The 18,662-nt window shown below is 43.9% G+C and overlaps 1 protein-coding gene across 1 annotated transcript in view; it reads left to right on the top strand.

The window, feature by feature from the left end:
• SCN8A (sodium voltage-gated channel alpha subunit 8) overlaps positions 1 to 18,662 on the top strand; it is a 49,128-nt gene that overhangs the window by 23,279 nt on the left and 7,187 nt on the right. Inside the window, exons 12-22 of the mRNA XM_009274391.2 lie at positions 1 to 151; positions 2,019 to 2,154; positions 4,099 to 4,337; positions 4,763 to 4,936; positions 5,885 to 6,241; positions 7,371 to 7,841; positions 8,225 to 8,342; positions 9,030 to 9,184; positions 10,142 to 10,315; positions 14,525 to 14,647; positions 18,001 to 18,285. Of these exons, the coding sequence (XP_009272666.1) occupies positions 1 to 151; positions 2,019 to 2,154; positions 4,099 to 4,337; positions 4,763 to 4,936; positions 5,885 to 6,241; positions 7,371 to 7,841; positions 8,225 to 8,342; positions 9,030 to 9,184; positions 10,142 to 10,315; positions 14,525 to 14,647; positions 18,001 to 18,285 (2,383 nt within the window). The remainder of the gene's footprint in view (positions 152 to 2,018; positions 2,155 to 4,098; positions 4,338 to 4,762; positions 4,937 to 5,884; positions 6,242 to 7,370; positions 7,842 to 8,224; positions 8,343 to 9,029; positions 9,185 to 10,141; positions 10,316 to 14,524; positions 14,648 to 18,000; positions 18,286 to 18,662) is intronic.

The raw sequence follows: 18,662 nt of genomic DNA, 5'->3' as shown, positions 1-18,662 counted from the left end.
CAGCGGCTACAGCCAAGGCAGCCGGTCCTCGCGTATTTTCCCCAACCTCCGCCGAAACGTGAAGAGGAACAGCACGGTGGATTGTAACGGCGTGGTGTCCCTCATCGGTGGCCCACCTTCCAGCATGCCTGGGGGACGCCTTCTGCCTGAGGTGAAAATAGATAAGGCAGCTACCGATGACAGTGTAAGGAAGTCAATGAGTAGACAGCGTAGGCATGGCGGTCTGTCCTCTTCTCCTCTCCTGTATGCCGCCCTTCGAGTGAACCAGACACCCTGGCGGAATGAGAGTCGGTCTGTCTGACCGCAGACGATAAAGTCTGTAATGGATGAAACGCCCTGCGCTTTAACTTCCCCTTTCTTTCCTTCTCAAACTCCGTGACCCACCTCCTTCTCCCCCGGCTTCCTGGGAAAAAAAGGCTTGGAATTGAGTCCTTAATGAAAGGACTGATAATAGTAGGAACCCTTGGTGTCTGTCAGGGCAATTCATAAGGAGCTGTTTAAAGCGTGGGAACGGGGAAACCAACCAAAGTTTGTTGCAAATGTTCTCCACAATAAGATAAAATACTTGGAGATTTAAAGGGAAACACAAACAATCTTTTAGCCCTAAATTTTGCAAGGGAAGCTGTTAGTAAAATAAGGATTTTTAAAAATAATTTTTTTAATTTTTAAATTTTCCCTGACACTGACTTTTTGTAATTAGTCAATTGAATTGGTATTGAGTAACCTTTTTAGTGGATCAACATTTCAGAGCGCAGGAGAGAAACAAAGCTCAAAAAATAGAATATTAGTTAGTAGGGTGTAAAAGAATCTGGATAAGATTGAAATGACATCATTTGAGAGATTCCCAAATCAATTGTTTCTGAGAAAAGTCTGGTTACCATGCCCATAAATTCCAAGCTATTTTTTTTTAGTTATTTCAATTCTTGCAACCTGTTTGACCTTAATTAGTTATGTTAAGCATCAGTTGCGATCTGTTTTTTTTTCCTTCCCTAGTTAGCATGTTAATACAATGTTTTCCTTCAGTATTTGATTCTCTTTCTAACACAGCATGAATGTGGTAGGAATAGTAATCTGCATGATGCATGCGTAAAAGCGAAAGTATTACTTAGCAGTTACTTTGCTAACTCTGTATGTAGAGAGAGTTCAACACGCAACAAGCAATTAACTGTCATGGTGGGAGGGCTGCATGGGCTGTGCAGAGACCTTGGCTCACAAGCAGACAGCGGCAAATTCCTGTAATGAGGAAAAAAACCGGTTGTCTGTTAGTACACGAGATTGTCTGTGCCTAAACAGGGACTGGCATTTCCAGAGCAATCTTAGGAGGGAAAGCGTGAGGTGCCTTTAGCAGTGCAAGCTCTTTGACTTGAGGGGAGCGAGGTGATCCTTCGCAAGGGTGAAATCGAGATACGGTTTCATGTCCCTGTTGTGTTAGAAAATCAGCTTCACAGTGGGCTAGAGTGGGAGAAATCCCCGTTAGTTCTCGGACAGTGACGTGGCCGAGCTTCTTTTATCCTAATTTTCAGATGCAGATTTTGAAATAAATGTTGATACTGTCAAGTGTTTGTTTTCTAACCCTCGTTAATTTGGGTGGCTCAAATGAGGCTGGGGTGGAGTTCACACTCTGACCAGACACGTAAAGTTGACCGGTTAAGAGTCACTGCCTGTGCTGGAGTTCACACTCTGACCAGACACGTAAAGTCGACCGGTTAAAAGAGTCACTGCCTGTGCTGTTTGGTAGTAGTACAGGGTATAAACTCCTTTGTACTATAGCAGTCTTCGTTAGAAATGTTCTTTAAAATGTAGTCCTTAATTTGTCTAAGGCTGCAGAGTACTGGTACTAGCAGAAATGAGGGCTTGAGTTTTGGTTTGGCCACTTACATAACGTAGGAAAGTGAGAAGGATAGCAGTAACAAGGATGTTTCTCTCTCTTGGGCATACGTGCCATATTTCTAGGCTGATAGCATGTAAAATCCTGGGAAGATTAAGAGTTTGTCTTAATCAGCGTATGAATTTTGCAGGGTACTACTGAAATCGAAATTAGAAAGAAACCCGGTGGGTCTCTCTTGGTCTCGATGGATCAGGTGAACGCATCCTATGGAAGAAAGGATCGAACCAACAGTGTAATGACCGGCTTGACGAATACCCTTGTTGAGGGTAGGTACGGCCTGAAGGTGCGCCTTTGGTGTTCTTCAGCGTGCAGGTATCGATTGCCCTCTCGTGGTGTGTTGGAGGAGGACAGCGGACCCATCCACCTGGCAGTTGTAGGATAGTTCCTCACACTGCATCTGCCCTGGGTTCCTTGTGCCAGAGCCGTGCTGGCTGTCCCTCTGCATGGCCAGAGGTGTGGCCGCTCACAAAATAGGGGTACGGACACGCGTGTCCACTCAGTTTGTCCAAGAGGATGCCGAATGGTAATGTTAAACTTCATGAGATGGCTTTGTAGTGGCCGTGGGGATTAGAGCGACAGCTGGTCTATAAGGACCAGGGTGAGGGGTGCAGGGTGGGGAGTACAGGCTCAGGCCGGGCCCCCTCTGTTCGGGCAAGTGCTGCACAGCAGAGATCGGTTTTGAGCCTTGGGTGCCGGACAGAGGACGTGCGTGTCCTTCAGACATAGAGAATTTAGCTAGCCCTGCTTTCGAGTAGTACGTGTTCATGCATTGGTTTTGCCTAAACCTGCTTCTTTTGGGTCATTATTGACACAGAAGTATTTATTAGACTTTATTTTACTTGCTTTGCACCTGAATTATATAGATACAGAGGTAAAGACAACAGAGTTGTAATTTTACAATAATGAATGTGCAGTGTGGAGGTTATAGGAGTAAGACAATGTCTGATACAGGTGTTCTGTCTCCTGCCGTCTCCCAAGGACCGGAGAGACCCTCCTTTGCTTACGGTCCACGGGAGAAAAAGATTTGAGTGACACGAAGAGCTGAAATGTGACAGCTGTCAAGAGAAAGGGACTTCTGCATGACGGCAATTCTGAAATGGACAGCACACAGAGATGAGATTTCCAAATATGTTATGCAGGAGCCAGCAAGAATTTATGAACAGCAGCCATATGAGGTTGATGATCTCAAATTCCTGCTGTCTCCTGCAATAAAATTGTATGAAAACTAAATATACTTAGAAACAGAGCAAGGTTCTGCTGCTGCTTCCCTCCTGCGCAAACGCCTACAGGCTACAGTGCTACGGTCCTCTTTTTTAACTTTAGAAATTCCAAGGCAACTAAATACTAAGCAACCAGGGAACCAATGAGAGAGAGAGCGCAGTGGTCCTTTCCCTACCCATAAAAATATAAAACTTCAGCATGAGCAGCTGTATAGCCTGAATGGAACCATTGCAAGTCAAAGAATAGAGGGGGGGAACTTCTGTTTTATTTTTTTTTTTTTTCCCCCTAAGCACTTGAAATAAGCCAGTTGAAAAAAATGGACACAGCATCATGTTTGATTTCTGTAAATGGATGTGGTTTATCTTAATCAGGTTATTCCTGTTTAAAATCCTTTGCAGCATTATGTCATATATTTCCTCTTTTAGACCACGTCTGCATTCAGCACAGAATTCAAGTTATTTAAAAACTGGCACCAAAGACCGCTTCGAATCTGTAACTTTGATTTAAACCGTTTTACCTTGATGAGTTCCGAGTTAAATGTACCCCTTCACTTAGGATAATTTGGATTGAATCGTAAGATCCACACGAGGCTGTTGCTCAGGTTTGGAACTGCGCTTCCTCGTGCGGATGCGATGGAGCTCTTGCGTAAGTACAAAGGAAGAAGTCAGTGAAGTTCAGGACAAAGACGACTCTTCTGTCGTGGCGATCTGCATGATTGGCCATGGTCATAAGGTTCACGGCTTAGTACCTCTTTGTCTTAAGCTATTGCCAAGCATCCTGGAGTTCCTTTGTTCTGAGAGTTGTATGTACATACGGCAAAACGTATCTTTGGCCCAAGAATATTGAATTGTTGTGCAAGCAGGGAGACGCAAGAGAGGTTCAGGACAGGCAAAATCAGACGGTATTTTAGCCGTGCTGAGCGTCAGACAGATCCAGCAGCCTTAGAGGTGAAGACTGAACTCTGTTGCTGTTTTGTTTTGTCACTGTAGAGCTGGAAGAGTCCCAGAGGAAGTGTCCCCCTTGCTGGTACAAATTTGCCAACACGTTCTTGATCTGGGAATGCCACCCGTACTGGATCAAGCTGAAGGAGATAGTGAACTTAATTGTCATGGATCCTTTTGTTGACTTGGCCATCACCATCTGTATTGTGCTGAACACTTTGTTCATGGCAATGGAGCACCATCCTATGACCCCAGAGTTTGAACACGTGCTCTCCGTAGGAAATCTGGTAAGATAGTAGTGGCAAATATTCCTTGCAGATCTGCTCCTACGGGGACACATTGCTTGTTAATGTTGACTTAGACTGAAAGAACTGCTGTTCCAGACTCTAGCGGACACTGAGCGGTGTGAGCTTGCCCTCACTGCAGTCTGTGGCCACTCGGAGATGTTTGCTAAGGGTGCACTCCTCTGGCCAGAATTTGTTACTACTTAAAAATCCATCTGTTAATTCCTGGTATGCCTGGGTAGGTGAATGATACTTGTGCTGCATCAGAGGAGAAAAGACTGTTGCCGACAAGCACGTGGCATTGCGTAGACTGCATGTTTGAATTGGCGTGACAGATTGCATTGTTTGATATTTAGCCTGAAGATCAGAAGATGAACAAAAGCGAAACTTTGCCTGTTCTTTGTCTGTCTCTCTCCTCACCACTCCAGGTTTTCACTGGAATTTTCACAGCAGAAATGTTCCTGAAGCTCATCGCCATGGATCCCTACTATTATTTCCAAGAAGGCTGGAACATCTTTGATGGATTTATTGTCTCCCTCAGTTTAATGGAACTGGGTCTAGCAGATGTGGAAGGACTTTCTGTGCTGCGATCTTTCCGATTGGTATTCCATATTCCAGTTCTTTTTGAATGCTACTATCTTGGAGCTACTAGAAAACTTTTTACATAAGTAAAGGCGAAACCCACTTTTTTTTTTGGTTTTGGGGAGGACAGAGATGGAATGGTGTCATTTTTGTGGTCTCTTCTTACTTCACAACTGCTGTTTATGAGATGTGAGCAACAGCTCATTGCATGTAGGCAGTGAAGGATGACTTGGGGAGGTATCTTGGTGTAGAGTACTTAATATGGATGGAGATGGACCATGTTAGAATGTGCCTCTTATTTTATGTGGTCAAATTTGGTAGGTTGTATGTTGCAGTATAATAAAAGTGCTGAATACCTACAGCCTTCACGTGCTGTAACTTGTGCTGTCAGTGGTGAAGCTTTTGAAAATTAAATTATGAAAACCTCAAGGTTAGGTTTTCGGGAGCAGAGAACCACAACTGAGGTCGGATTTTCCAAGGAGCACGGTACTCCGAAGCTCCCGCTTATATCCAGCTTCAGAAAGTCTGTTTCCAAATGAGATTCTCTGGAAATTAAACTTTGATTGTGTGTTCTGGATATGCCAGGAAAACAAGTCCTTTTTTCCAGAGGAAGATGAGAAGCATTCAGGAAAGAAACAGTAAATTTTTATGACACGCGCTGCAAATAAGTCTCCCGAGTTCCTTAATGTTGCAAAGTTTGCAAAGCAAGATAGAAGCGCCATACTTTTCCTTTGTAAAGGGAGATCACCATGTGGGGGATAACTAAGTACAAAATACAAGACGCCAAATTCAAAGAGAAGTTAAGCATTCCCTACTCCCACTGACTTCAGTAGCATAAGCATGGGCAGATGTTTACGTAATATACAAGACGGTTGATGTTTAGAAAGTTCTACCTGATTTTCCTCTTTGTTTAAGATGAAATTAAATTGTCATTTTTCTGTTTTGTTTTTTGGGTTTATTTTTTGTAGCTGAGAGTCTTCAAACTGGCCAAGTCCTGGCCCACTCTGAACATGCTGATAAAAATCATTGGTAACTCAGTGGGTGCTTTGGGGAACTTGACCTTGGTGCTAGCCATCATCGTGTTCATCTTTGCTGTGGTGGGCATGCAGCTCTTCGGCAAAAGCTACAAGGAGTGTGTCTGCAAGATCAATCCGGAGTGTGAGCTACCCCGCTGGCACATGCACGATTTCTTCCACTCCTTCCTTATTGTCTTCCGTGTGTTGTGTGGGGAATGGATTGAGACCATGTGGGATTGTATGGAAGTAGCAGGACAGGCCATGTGCTTGATTGTCTTCATGATGGTCATGGTCATCGGAAATTTAGTGGTCAGTAAATGGTTACTGATGGTCTTTATTGGTTGCCTCTGGGTGGGGTAGAACACGGGGAGACCACAGGACTAGGGAGTAATGATTTGTGAGTCTGTTCCAGCTCTGTTGGGGTCCTTCGTGGCCTTTGACATACGAACAGTCCTGTTGACTTTGGTAGCACAATATTAAGGATGTGCTTTGCTTGATTAGGGCCTTAAACAGTTGCCCATGAATAAAGCATCCAAGCACTTTGCAATAAAAGCCGGAGGTACGCAACCCTCAGTCAAAGGGGACAGACCCACACCTTGCCTGAGGGGGTAAAAGAAGCTTAAAAGAAGCAAAACCTGGCTTTTCAAATGCCAGGAGAGGAAATAATTTAGTACGCAGGGGAAGGTCCTGAAGTGTTAAAATCAGGTTGGAAGTTCCTTCTGAAGTCTGCCCACTAGCTCAATCATGAGGTACAGTTGTGTGCAAGAATCGGCTGGTGAAATTGCACGGCCTGTTGTGTGGGAGGTTAGACTAGATCATGATGTTTCCTTCTGGTCTTAAATTTTATGAAGAAAAGTCTATGGAGGAAAATGTAAGCAAGAATGAAGTACTGTGAACAGTTGCATGTCTTCAAAGTAGTGTTGTGAGCTCTCTCTGAGAGGACTTGTCTCGCCAAGGGATTTTGACAAAATAAGTCTTGGGGACTATCACTAGGTGGGGGCAAGGAAATAGAGCTGGGAGCGATCACTCAAAATGCTTAGATTTGGCCCATTTCCTTTGAGCCAGAGAGGGGACTAAACCGGTAACGCTAAATTTAAATCCCTCTCTTCAACATCTGCTGTCTGGATCCTGCAAGGGGCTCTATGTCAGGGACCCTTTTACCTGCACCGAACCCCCGTGACCCCGGCGGAGTTGTGTGCTGTGCAGGGCTCCCCCGTTCATGGAACGCGTTGCAGGATCAGCGTCTTGTTCCTTGAGTCCTGTGTACCTCGATAGGTCTGTGGGACACCAGAGCTGGTTCTCAGCGTGGTGTTTGGAGACTTAGCTCTGCAGCCCCTGTGAACAGCAGCAGGACTTGGGTGGCTAAGTACTCATATTCAGCTCTGGAAATATAACCCTTGTGTGTCAGCTCTGCCAAGCGTGACCTCTTCTCTTTCAGGTGCTGAACCTGTTCTTAGCCTTGCTACTGAGCTCCTTCAGCGCAGACAACTTGGCAGCAACAGATGACGATGGGGAGATGAACAACCTGCAGATTTCTGTTATTCGCATCAAGAAGGGCATTGCCTGGACCAAGGCAAAAGTGCGTGAGTTCATGCAGGCTCATTTCAAGCAGAGAGAGGCCGATGAGGTCAAACCCTTGGATGAATTGTATGACAAGAAGGTGAACTGCATCGCTAACCATACAGGGGCTGATATCAACAGAGACATTGATTTTCAGAAGAACGGCAATGGCACGACGAGTGGAATTGGGAGCAGTGTGGAGAAGTACATAATAGATGAAGATCACATGTCCTTCATCAATAACCCCAATCTCACTGTCCGGGTACCTATTGCTGTAGGTGAATCAGATTTTGAAAATCTCAACACAGAAGATTTCAGCAGTGATACAGATCCTGATGGCAGCAAAGAGGTAGGAAGAAATGCTAAAAATTCAGTCTAGTCATTCGACCCTCGTGTGAGTGCCTGGAAGCATCTTGGGAGGGAGAACTAGATCGTTCCAGCACAAAACTTCTGTTTATATTATGATGTTTTCTTTGCGCTCGAGACAGACGTTTCTTGTGCTAGTTGCTCTATGGAGAGCCACAAATACTTATAAATATGTATTATATAAATACTTAATACTGTCTGTCCTGTTAACATGAGATGTAAGCTGGGTCAGGATCTTAATGAGGTGAAGTGAGGAAACAACTTTCGTTACACTAAATCTGGTGAACAAGTTGCTGAGTCATCATGAAGTTTGGTATTTGTTGGGAACTAGTTATAGATTGGATTGGGTTTTATTTTGTGTTCAAGAAACTCGATGATACCAGCTCCTCTGAAGGTAGCACCATTGATATAAAGCCTGAAGTAGAAGAAGTCCCTGTGGAGGCACCAGAGGAGTACCTGGACCCAGATGCATGCTTCACAGAAGGTAAGCTGACTATGAGTGTAGAAAGAAGCCTCCGAGCTGTTTCGGGGACCTGTCTACTGTGAGCTTACCTTAAGGTTAGGTCTCAGTCTGGATCAGGGCTGGCTGTCAGCTTATTTTGAGACCCTTCTTGGACTCTGCATCACAGGTGAACTAGTTTAGAAGAATTTGCAAGGTGAAGGCCTTGAAGGTGTAGTTGCCCGTCCAAGGATTTAGATGACCTATAGGTAGGGCAAGTTGATCGTTTGTACAGTTGATGCCTTGAGTACCTAGAAGCAGAAGAATCTGGCTTCTGGTCGAGTTTTTTTCCCTTCTGTCGCTGGCCTCAATGTCTTTCAGTAACTGATCCATTACAGGTATTCCCATGGCAAAGATATTTTAAATGGTTCAAGGTTATTTTATCAGCAAGTTTTCCATTCCTCTTCTGCCAAGTGCATGGATACCTCACCAAATATAACGAGCTTAATCTGTTCACGAATTGATGTTAATTCAGGTGCCCAGATACAGAAGTGGCAAAAGTAATCATAAAATCCTCAAGAAAGCAAGAGTTTTAACTGAAACTCAGCATGTTTAGTATTGTTGGCATCAGAACTGCTTCTAGACAATGACAATTTTATGTTCTTACATTATCTCATCTGTTACCTAACTGAATTTGGGCTCGTGCTCCTTTGTGCACTATCCCCATTCCAGGTTGCATGCAGCGCTGTAAATGTTGTCAGGTCAATATTGAGGAAGGGCTGGGGAAGTCTTGGTGGACCTTGAGGAAGACTTGTTTTCTGATTGTGGAACATAACTGGTTTGAGACTTTCATCATCTTTATGATCCTACTGAGCAGTGGTGCTCTGGTGAGTAAAACACAGAAAAATGTGTAGCTCAGTTGTGTTAAGCTAGGGGACGTTTAACTGGGAAAGCTGTACATGGGAAATCTGGTGAAAAAGCAAGCTGTGATGATTCTTACTTGGAAAACAACACAGCTCCGTTGTGGTAGGTACTGTACAAAAGCCTTTATTAATGGATTTTGTTTAGTTTAACTTAAGAATGAAGACTGAAAGCCTGCAAATCTGGATTCTGATCATAGGATCAGAATAGAATCATAGAATCATAGAATCAGAAGCCATCTCAGCTTGACTAGAGACGTGAGGATTTGGGACAAAGTCAGCCTGTATCTGTCTCATTTTCACATTACTGAACAAGAGTAATTGTATTTGCCTTTCTTCACTTTCCTGTCTTTGCAGACCTTCTTGACCTCCTGGTGTTACATAGACACAAATAATCGCTGTATTTATTTGTTTTCACACAGCACACTGAGTGTTTAGTAGATAGGGTTATACAACAAACAGCTTCAAGCACGCGTTACTCACGAGTTTTAGGACAGAAGTCCACAACAATTCGTATCCCACAGCAGTAGCCTGGTTTTCTTTACAGGCACAGCTTTCGTAGTAATTAGCAGTCTGACTGCCGATGAACCCAGCCCTTTTGGATGTGCTGAGCTGCAGAGAAAACCGGCCTGTGCGTGTTACTGTAGTGACACCAGTTGCTGCGCATTTAGATATAACGGCTGGTACTCAGGTCCCTACAAGGCAGAGAAGTTCTGTGTTATTTATTCAGGACTTTCCTTTTTTTGGGGTTGTGTTTTTGGTTTGGCGTTGCAGCGTTGCAACTACTAGAGCAGATAAGGGGCACGGTATAAGAAATGCAATTCCACTGCTCATCTCAGTATCGTTTGAATAAGCTTCTGGATAATGACATTGAACTATGGAATAAATCCGATGTAATGACTCGAGTACCTGGTTATTTCCCAGGCTTTTGAGGATATTTACATAGAACAGAGAAAAACCATCCGGACCATCCTGGAGTACGCGGACAAGGTCTTCACTTACATCTTCATCCTGGAGATGTTGCTGAAATGGTGTGCTTACGGATTTGTCAAGTTCTTCACCAACGCCTGGTGCTGGCTGGATTTCCTCATTGTGGCTGTATGTATCCTCTCCTCCTTATTTCTGGTTGGAAAAAAATGTTAGTTAGAAGAATGCTGGGGTAATGTTTTCTCCCGAGAAGTGTCCTAACTGAATCGTATATTTAATGAGGATTCAATCCCAGATATCTGTACGTTTCCAAAACGAGGATAAAACCCTTGAGCCCTTGGAGCATTGCTAGCGTTTCCTATGCAACTGTGGAATTTCTGCCCTGCAGGTCCTAATGAGCCTGCAGAGACCAAGGAGGGTTTTCCAGCCCTTGGCTCTTTTGCTCCGCTGAAAATACTGTTTCTAAGAGGCCTGCCTGCATGTTGAGCTACTGGAAGGTGTTAACAGCGGGAGAACTTGTGCAGACATGGTATTCCTTGATGACACCCTCTCTCTGTAATCATTTTCTTGCCTTATTAGCGACGGGGGGATGATGAGGCAGGCAAAATCTTCCCATCCTACCACCTAACGAGGTCTGTTGTTCTGAACATTGGACGCATATATTTGGGAAAATCTGAGTCCTTTGAAAGCTTATTATGCAAAATGAAGTTCAACATCATCCTCCTTCTGTTAAAAAGATCTAATGCCCAGGAGAGAAAAAGCAGGACCATATCAAACGAGAGACAGCTCGCTGATAAGAGACCGTAGCATGAACAAGGGAAACGGTCGGTCTGGACGGATCAGCACGTGATCGCCCTGGAATTCCCCTGCAGAACGTCTTGGTAGGGAGAATAAATTTGAGAATTAAAAGAAGAAAGACAATAGAGAGAAGTGTTAGCAATAAATTTGACTCTGAAGCACAGCAAGGGCATTTAAAATAAATGGAATTTATGCTGTCAAAAGTGGCAGAAAATTATGGAATTCAATAGGACTTGAAGTCCAAAGAATTGCAAAAAAAGGAACTTTAGAATCCCAAGTGCTTGGATTATTTTAAAATGTTTAATCACGTCCAGTTGTGAATCAGTGTCCTTAGTGAGTGCCCCAAGAGCAAGCATAAAAAAAAAAATAATTTTTTTCAAGCTTCTCATTTGGAACATTTTGAATATGATTCAGTTGTGCCAAGTTGCTGTTCAGTGACATTATCACTCTGGAAATATTTCTGAGTAGGTGGAGGAACTATGCTTGGAATTCAGGGGCAGAAGTGACTCAAGATGTCTACGTTTCCTGTGGAAAACGGAATTATTTTTTTTTTTATTAAAAAAAAAAAGTCCTCTCTGACACCCTTAACACCTTTCCTTTTAACACACATCTTGAAGTAGTAACTCTTCTTTTCTGAAAATAACGCTGTATCTCTTTCACTGCCTTAAGATGAAGTGCAAGTGCTAACGTGGAAACCAATGCGAGATACCATCTACTCTTCTGTACTGCTCTGAGGAGAGGGTTTCAGCAAATGAAATTCTTTGGGGTACTGTATTAAAAAGACGACCAGCAGCTGAGCACAAAAATAGCATTCACAGTCCTTACGCTTCATGTTGTGAGTTGAATTCCAGCTGCTGGGAACAAGTGCAGTGCAGTTTAATTGACAGTTACAAGTTTCATTTGCTTCCCAAGTATCTGGCTGCTGGTGGAGTAAAGATAAGGAGCTTCCCAGTCAGGTAACGCGTTTACAGGGAGTGAACAAGTGCATGTGTACAAGGAACCTGGATTCACAGTGCTTTAGCAGAAATTTCTCTTTTCACGTGGTATTGTAGACAGGAGAGTTGCGCATTTTTGTCTGCAAAAAATCTGAAATGTGAATTCGAGATGCCAAAATATTGCTCGACAAAATCTCAGCTATGCATCGTGTCCTGTATCTGTTAAATCACTTCCCCCCCCAAATTTTCTAATGTGGCATAGACGGGGTTCGAGTGGAGTCAGGATGGCAGCCGTAACTGATAGAGAATAAGCCTTTGCATCATAACAACGCTCTTGAATGTTATTTTTCAGGTTTGATAGCATTGTCAAATAACCCTCCTCCTCTGATTCCCAAAGCTTGCTGGGTGTATTTGTGAAGACAAAGCCTTTTTCTGGGTAATAACAAAGGCTTCTGCTTTTCAGTCAATCTGGAATTCCTTTTGTCTGACATCGGTGCCTGCTGTGTCTTCTGTTGGAGTGTCCCGAGAGAATAATACTGAAAAGACCCCATGAAAGCTAAAACAGCCTTTAGACGTTTAACCGCCCTCCTGTTAGTTTCCTACTCGGGAGCGAGGCGTTATCCCAAGGGGAAGAAGCTCTAAAAGTGAGGATTCAGTGAAGCCCGTACCCTGTATTAGATTTACGGGGTAAAACACGGTAGTTCTCTGTATATGGACCTTATAGCCCATACCTCAAATCCCATCTGTATTTTGAAATGTGGGACCAGGACTTTAATGTACCGGTGCTGCTGTGGGCTTGGTCCTGTCCTGAGCAGGCTGATCACAAAGGCTTTGTTCTAAACCTTTGGGACACCCCTGGCATGTTTTTAACCAGTGTAATTTTAAAATCAGAAAACCACGTGGAAAAAACGAAGAGCCGTGTTGCCATATATTGTGGCCACTTATTTTGGGGCAGATATGAAGATATGAAGACAGAAAAAGCGTGAAGCACATGCACAAACAGTAAAATAAGATGAAATCTCTAGGTTTTCCCACACGTTCATGCATTTGAAATCTGGTCCTGAAATTTCCCTGGAATGTGTGTGGAATAAATCGTCCTTGGAAAAAGCGTGAAGCACATGCACAAACAGTAAAATAAGATGAAATCTCTAGGTTTTCCCACACGTTCATGCATTTGAAATCTGGTCCTGAAATTTCCCTGGAATGTGTGTGGAATAAGAATCGTCCTTGTAATTAATTTCACTTTATTATCCTAATATCCCTCTTTTAAAAAAGAATGATAAATAGGAAGTGTCCTATTCTGAGAATTAAGCTAAAAAATCCCCACCTGTTATAGGAGGAGGTCTCATGTTTTTCCATTATTTGTTACTGTATATCGATGTCTCTTTTTTTTCCTTAAAAAAGGTTGACATATCTGTTCGTATCTGTGTCTGTAATGTGGTACTGGCCAAAAATGGAAGATAGTGGGATGCTGATGAAATGGTGTCTGTAGATACTCTTTACATATGGCCACGTCATGCCTGATCTAATCTAAAGAGTTTTCCGTTGGCTCGCGTGGGAAATGGACTGCTGCCCTAAACGCACGTGCCAGGTCACAAAGTAGATGGCCCCACGCTTTCAGGCTTTTGGTAATACAGGGCTTAATCCTGCGGGACGCTGAGCTCCTCTCAGTATGGGTTGGTTAAGGATAGTCAATAATTCACAAGCGTAGAGCCCAAATCCGATTCCAAGCTGCTAAAGAAAATAGGTTGTCTTTGTGGTTATGGTGATGAAAAATGGATATAAGAAACCTGTCCCCAGCTGTGTCCCAGCGTCAGCGTATGAGCCCGAGCAACCACGCAATTGCTGTACACCTCAGGTTGCCCGTCTGTCAGACGGACGTGCCCATCCTCGTCTTCCCGCAGAGATGCTCACAAATGTCATTGCAACGTCAAGCAGGCAAAAAAAGTGCCCGACAGTTGCTCTGTGTTAGAAGCCGAAAAGACACACCCATCCTTGGGGTTTCAGGCAGTAGAAGTTGGAATCGGCTGCCTCAGCACCGCGTGTGACGGGCTCAGCGTTCACGTTTTTCAGAATTACTTTGGCAGAAGCAAGCTCAGGCACGCGTCCCGTCCCTGAAGGCCATTGCCACGGATGAAGCACCACCACTCAGCGTGAGCACGGTGGCTTGCTGTACAAGTTGAGCGCAGTTTGTGCACTGTGTGTATTTATCTGTATTCTTTCTCATAGGTACCTTTAAAATTTGTCTGGCTTAAATTTAATGGGAGCCGCTGGGATCCTGCAGACAGTAAAGGGCGAGGGTAAGGTTTTTGTCATCGTTTGGGCTCTTCCTTCCGACAGACCCCTTCTCCGTCTGTGTGTCTCTGCCTCTCTCTCACTTATCTTTCCCCTATGTTCTTTTCTTATGCCTTTCTCAACCGCATTATTTCCTTCCAGGTCGTTTCAGTCAAGTGAAGTAGGCAGCTGGTGTCATGTCTTCGGTATTTATTATGGGGGCCGCCCAGGCTGGCAGCCTGGGCTGGGCAATCAGTGCTAGGGGATTCATTCTAACAGTCTGGAACCTTTTTTTTCTTTTTCTTTTTCTTTTTTTTCTTTCTTTTTTTCTTTCTTTCTTTCTTTTTTTTTTTTTTTTCTATTTTCTGTGTAGGTATCTTTAGTCAGCCTTATAGCTAATGCCCTGGGCTACTCGGAACTAGGTGCCATAAAGTCCCTTAGGACACTAAGAGCTTTGAGGCCTTTAAGAGCGTTGTCCCGATTTGAGGGGATGAGGGTAAGATGCCATTAGCAGCTGATCCTTCTGCATGCCTGTGGAGCGGTTTTTTTTAAGCATGCTAGAACTGATCAAAACTGGTGGAAAGAAAATTCCAAACAGAATCATGATGCAGCTGCTGACTCGATCACCTCTACCGTGGATGTCCCCTCACCCTGCCCACCGCTGCACCCTCCCCTCTTAAGAAAGGGAGATGCATTAAGCTGCCTCATACATTAATTACTGGCCCAAACCACATGCCATTCGTAGACGATGTTAACACTTGGCTGTTCTCATTTAGCCTGGCTTTTACCTCTAGCATCCGAGGGGGCTTCTCAGCTGTAACTTTTTTTATCTAGGGAGAATCACCAGGTGCAAAGAAGCAGAATTTGAACCACCTCAGTGTCTCCAGCCCCTCTAGGTGTTGGCTGCTGGCGGAATTGGATTGAAAGACTATATCTGAGGGGTTTTTAAAAATGCAATCTGCCTGCAAGGGGGTAAAAGGCTGCTTCCTTTCTCGGATCACTCAGGCCTTCAGGAAGGGACTGGCGGGGAGCTCAGCTGTTTGAAAAAAAGGCTTTGGTTTAATTCCTCTTGTTGCACCTTGTTGTTCTCGGTCCAGTCTGGTGGTGACTGGAAGCCTTGTCTGATAGTGAAGCTTTTCCTTTCCACTCCCTCCCTTTTACCATGCTTTACGGTCCCCTGTCCTGTCACTGTGGAACTAGCAACGAAGCACAAGCAAAGCATTGAACTTAACAAGCTTTCCTCAAATTGTTAGACAGCACCACTGTCTTGGGGATTTGAAATTATTGCAGCGTCTCGTTACTTTGCCACTAATATTCTGTATTTTGGTGCTTTTTTTCCATTTGGGATTGAAATAGTCTTATAAGAACATGCAAAAAAAAAATTGTATGTTTCTGTTAAGCAAAGGGTATGTTGTATTAATGGGTTTCCCAGTTGCTCTTAGACCAATAATGTAGGTCTTTCGTGCTAAATCCTAGTTAGCTCACAATTAGAGATATTGCAAGAGATAAAATTATGTATTTTTAAAAAAAGGGAAGGGAATAGCAGTCGCAGTTCTACTTCAGGGTCTGACTGGAGCAATTCCACCTGGATCCTTCTGATCTCCTTTGAATTTGCTGTAGTGTAACTGAGCGCAAAATACAGCGCGCGAGAGGCAATGAGCTGATCAGGAGTCCTCAAATTCCACAGGAAGCGATAGAAATACATGATATCGTAACAAATCCAAAGAGGGTTGTTTCTTCCCTAATATGTTGTCCTGCTATTATTTCTTTGTGTCAGTTAGCTTAATTCTAAACTTTATTCTATAATACAGGCACAAAGGACAAAAACTTTTCCATCGACGCAAAGCCAGAGCTTTTGCTGGGCTGGGTTCAGGTCCCACCTAAGAGTCAATGATCACAAAGGAAAAGACCTAGCACTAAACCTGTAGATATTAAAAGCTATTTTTAAGCCGTGCTGGAGAGAAGCTGACATTTCTAATGCACAATCAGGAAATTCTCATGCTTAAAGTGGGGGATTTTCACCACAGCAAAACTGAGAGAGTTACGACTGCAGCCCCGTTAGTTACCTAAACCCAATTATTTTTCCTTTGTTTTGACTTGAAGACAAGTGTTGCTGCCCCATACAACCAGAACAATTCTTCTGAGCCAGAGAATAGAGATTTGAAATGCCTTTGCAAAGGAAACATAAAATGTAGTTCTTTGCTTTTCTCTACTCCATAGTAATCTGCATTTTCAAGAGCTTGCTCTGCTCTTAAATTATTCAGGAGGTTTGACAGTAATGCTATGAAACGTGCATGCGTTTTTGTCAGTCTGCACACAAAAGCCATGTTCCTTCTCTCAGATCTTTTTGAACACTGTATAAATTTGATGTACTGTAAGTGACCATATTTCAGGAGGATACGACACTTTTTTCGCTTCCCGTGATGGACTGGACTAAAGCAGCAGATTGATATCTGAAGGATCTTAAGGCAAGCAGGCGTACTGCTGTTGTGTTGGTGTTCAGCAGCAGAGCGTCCTGTTTGGATGAAGGGAGGATGAAAGCAAAGGCATTCTGGATAGAGCCTGTCCGGCGGGCCTGACTCTAACCTGTGCCTTTACACCCCGCTGCCTACGCAGTGACGAATTCATGGCGTCATTTAACAGTTCTTGTGATGCTACTTACTGTCTAGATCACCGTTTTCTTCGATTTTCCTTCGTGCTTACTACGATGGAGGACAGGTGCTTGCTGCAGAGCTTGTCGCGTGTGTGGTGGTTGCATCCAGCAAACAGGTGATGCAGGAGGAGAGGGGACACTTGATGGTGGCCGGGAGCAGTTGTGGCTCAGGTGCCACTACCTGAGGACTCGCGAATCACCGTGTATTGAGAAGTCTTTCAAAACTAAGGCAAAGGGGTAAAAACAGTTTAGATTCTGTTCATCTATTAAAGGAATCTAAATTAGGAGATCATAATAAAAGATTTAATATCCTGCTGACCTAACTCTATTAAAAGCCTGATAGCTTACATTTTGTCATGTGTTGGCCAGGGATGCTTAGGGACACAGTGCTCCCAAACTCTGAAAGGCTAAAATTAGGAGACGGTGGAAGATACGAGCTCTGACAAAACCCGTTATCGCTTCCCGCTGTGTTTGCTGCAGTTTGGAGGAAGGAACATGGCTTTTCTGTCTTCTTGAGCCTGCATAGCTGCATGCTCAGCTGTCTGCCTGAGACAACATGATTGGCCTTGCTTAGTCACAAATATGACCTTGATGTTTACAGCGACTCGCTGCTTAGTCTTAACAGAGCAATGCCGGGCTTGGTCCTGTCCCCACCGAAGTCAGTGCCACGCAGTTTGCTGGTGACCTCGGTGGGAGCAGGAGGCAGGCTTTGAAGTGATAACAGCCTTGTTTGAAAGTGGGGAATGGCCGTAAGGGCCACTGGCTGATAAGACCCATCAAATCCATGAGCAAAAGTGTCCTCAAACTTGGCTCTGAGAAAATTTTAGCTAGGAGCCTGTTTGTCGCTAAGAAGAGAGTCTGAGCCTCACTCAGTAATGCCCCCCTCTCCCTTTTGGCAACTAAAATTATTTAAAATAATTGTTGTTTAACTAAAGAAGTAACAATCCAAAATGAAACCCAGTAAATCTAACAACCTGGCCTGTTTTATTTTAAAAACAGAGCTTCAGTAGGTGGCTTTTAAGCAGAATTTTTTACCGCTTGAAATAAGTTCACTGCCAACTTCTGCGTGGAGTAAACGCCACCGATCTGTCAGTGGCCTTACCTCCTATTCCCCCCCCAAAAACAGCTGTATTGATGCTTGCTGTTTCCTGCCTTGTCTTTTATACTGAAACTTTTTCCCACCCCTTCCAACACAGGTGGTTGTCAACGCCTTGGTTGGCGCTATCCCTTCCATTATGAATGTGTTGTTGGTCTGCCTTATCTTCTGGCTGATTTTCAGCATTATGGGGGTTAACCTGTTTGCCGGGAAATATCATTACTGCTTTAATGAAACAGCTGAGGAGCGCTTTGAAATAGATATTGTTAACAACAAGACAGACTGCGAAGCGCTGATGCCACCCAACTCCACTGAGATTCGATGGAAGAATGTGAAAATTAACTTTGACAACGTTGGGGCAGGATATCTGGCTCTTCTGCAAGTTGTAAGTTTTGCTTTCACCATCTCCCTCGTAGTGGTAAATACAAGCTGCTTCTAATGCATTTTGACTGCTTCCCTCTCTCCATGAAATACAGCATCCCGATAATCCCACTTGGGTTTGGGTCTGGAATAAAATTGCCATTTTATCTTTCATCCCTTTGCCTACTGTGGGTCTCCCAGCACAGCAAGTGGCCCCAGCTCTACTCTTCAAAGAGTCTACCAAACCTTCCACGAGACAACAGTGTACCTGTTTAGAGTAATTTATCACAGAATCATAGAATAGTTTGGGTTGGAAGGGACCTTCAAAGGTCATTCAGTCCAACCCCCCTGCAATGAGCAGGGACATCCCCAACTAGATCAGGTTGCTCAGAGCCCCGTCCA

The sequence above is a fragment of the Aptenodytes forsteri genome, unplaced genomic scaffold (assembly GCF_000699145.1).
Source record: "Aptenodytes forsteri isolate BGI_AS27 unplaced genomic scaffold, ASM69914v1 Scaffold64, whole genome shotgun sequence".
Classification (NCBI taxonomy): Eukaryota; Metazoa; Chordata; class Aves; order Sphenisciformes; family Spheniscidae; genus Aptenodytes; species Aptenodytes forsteri.
This window is presented reverse-complemented; position numbering and strand designations above follow the sequence as displayed.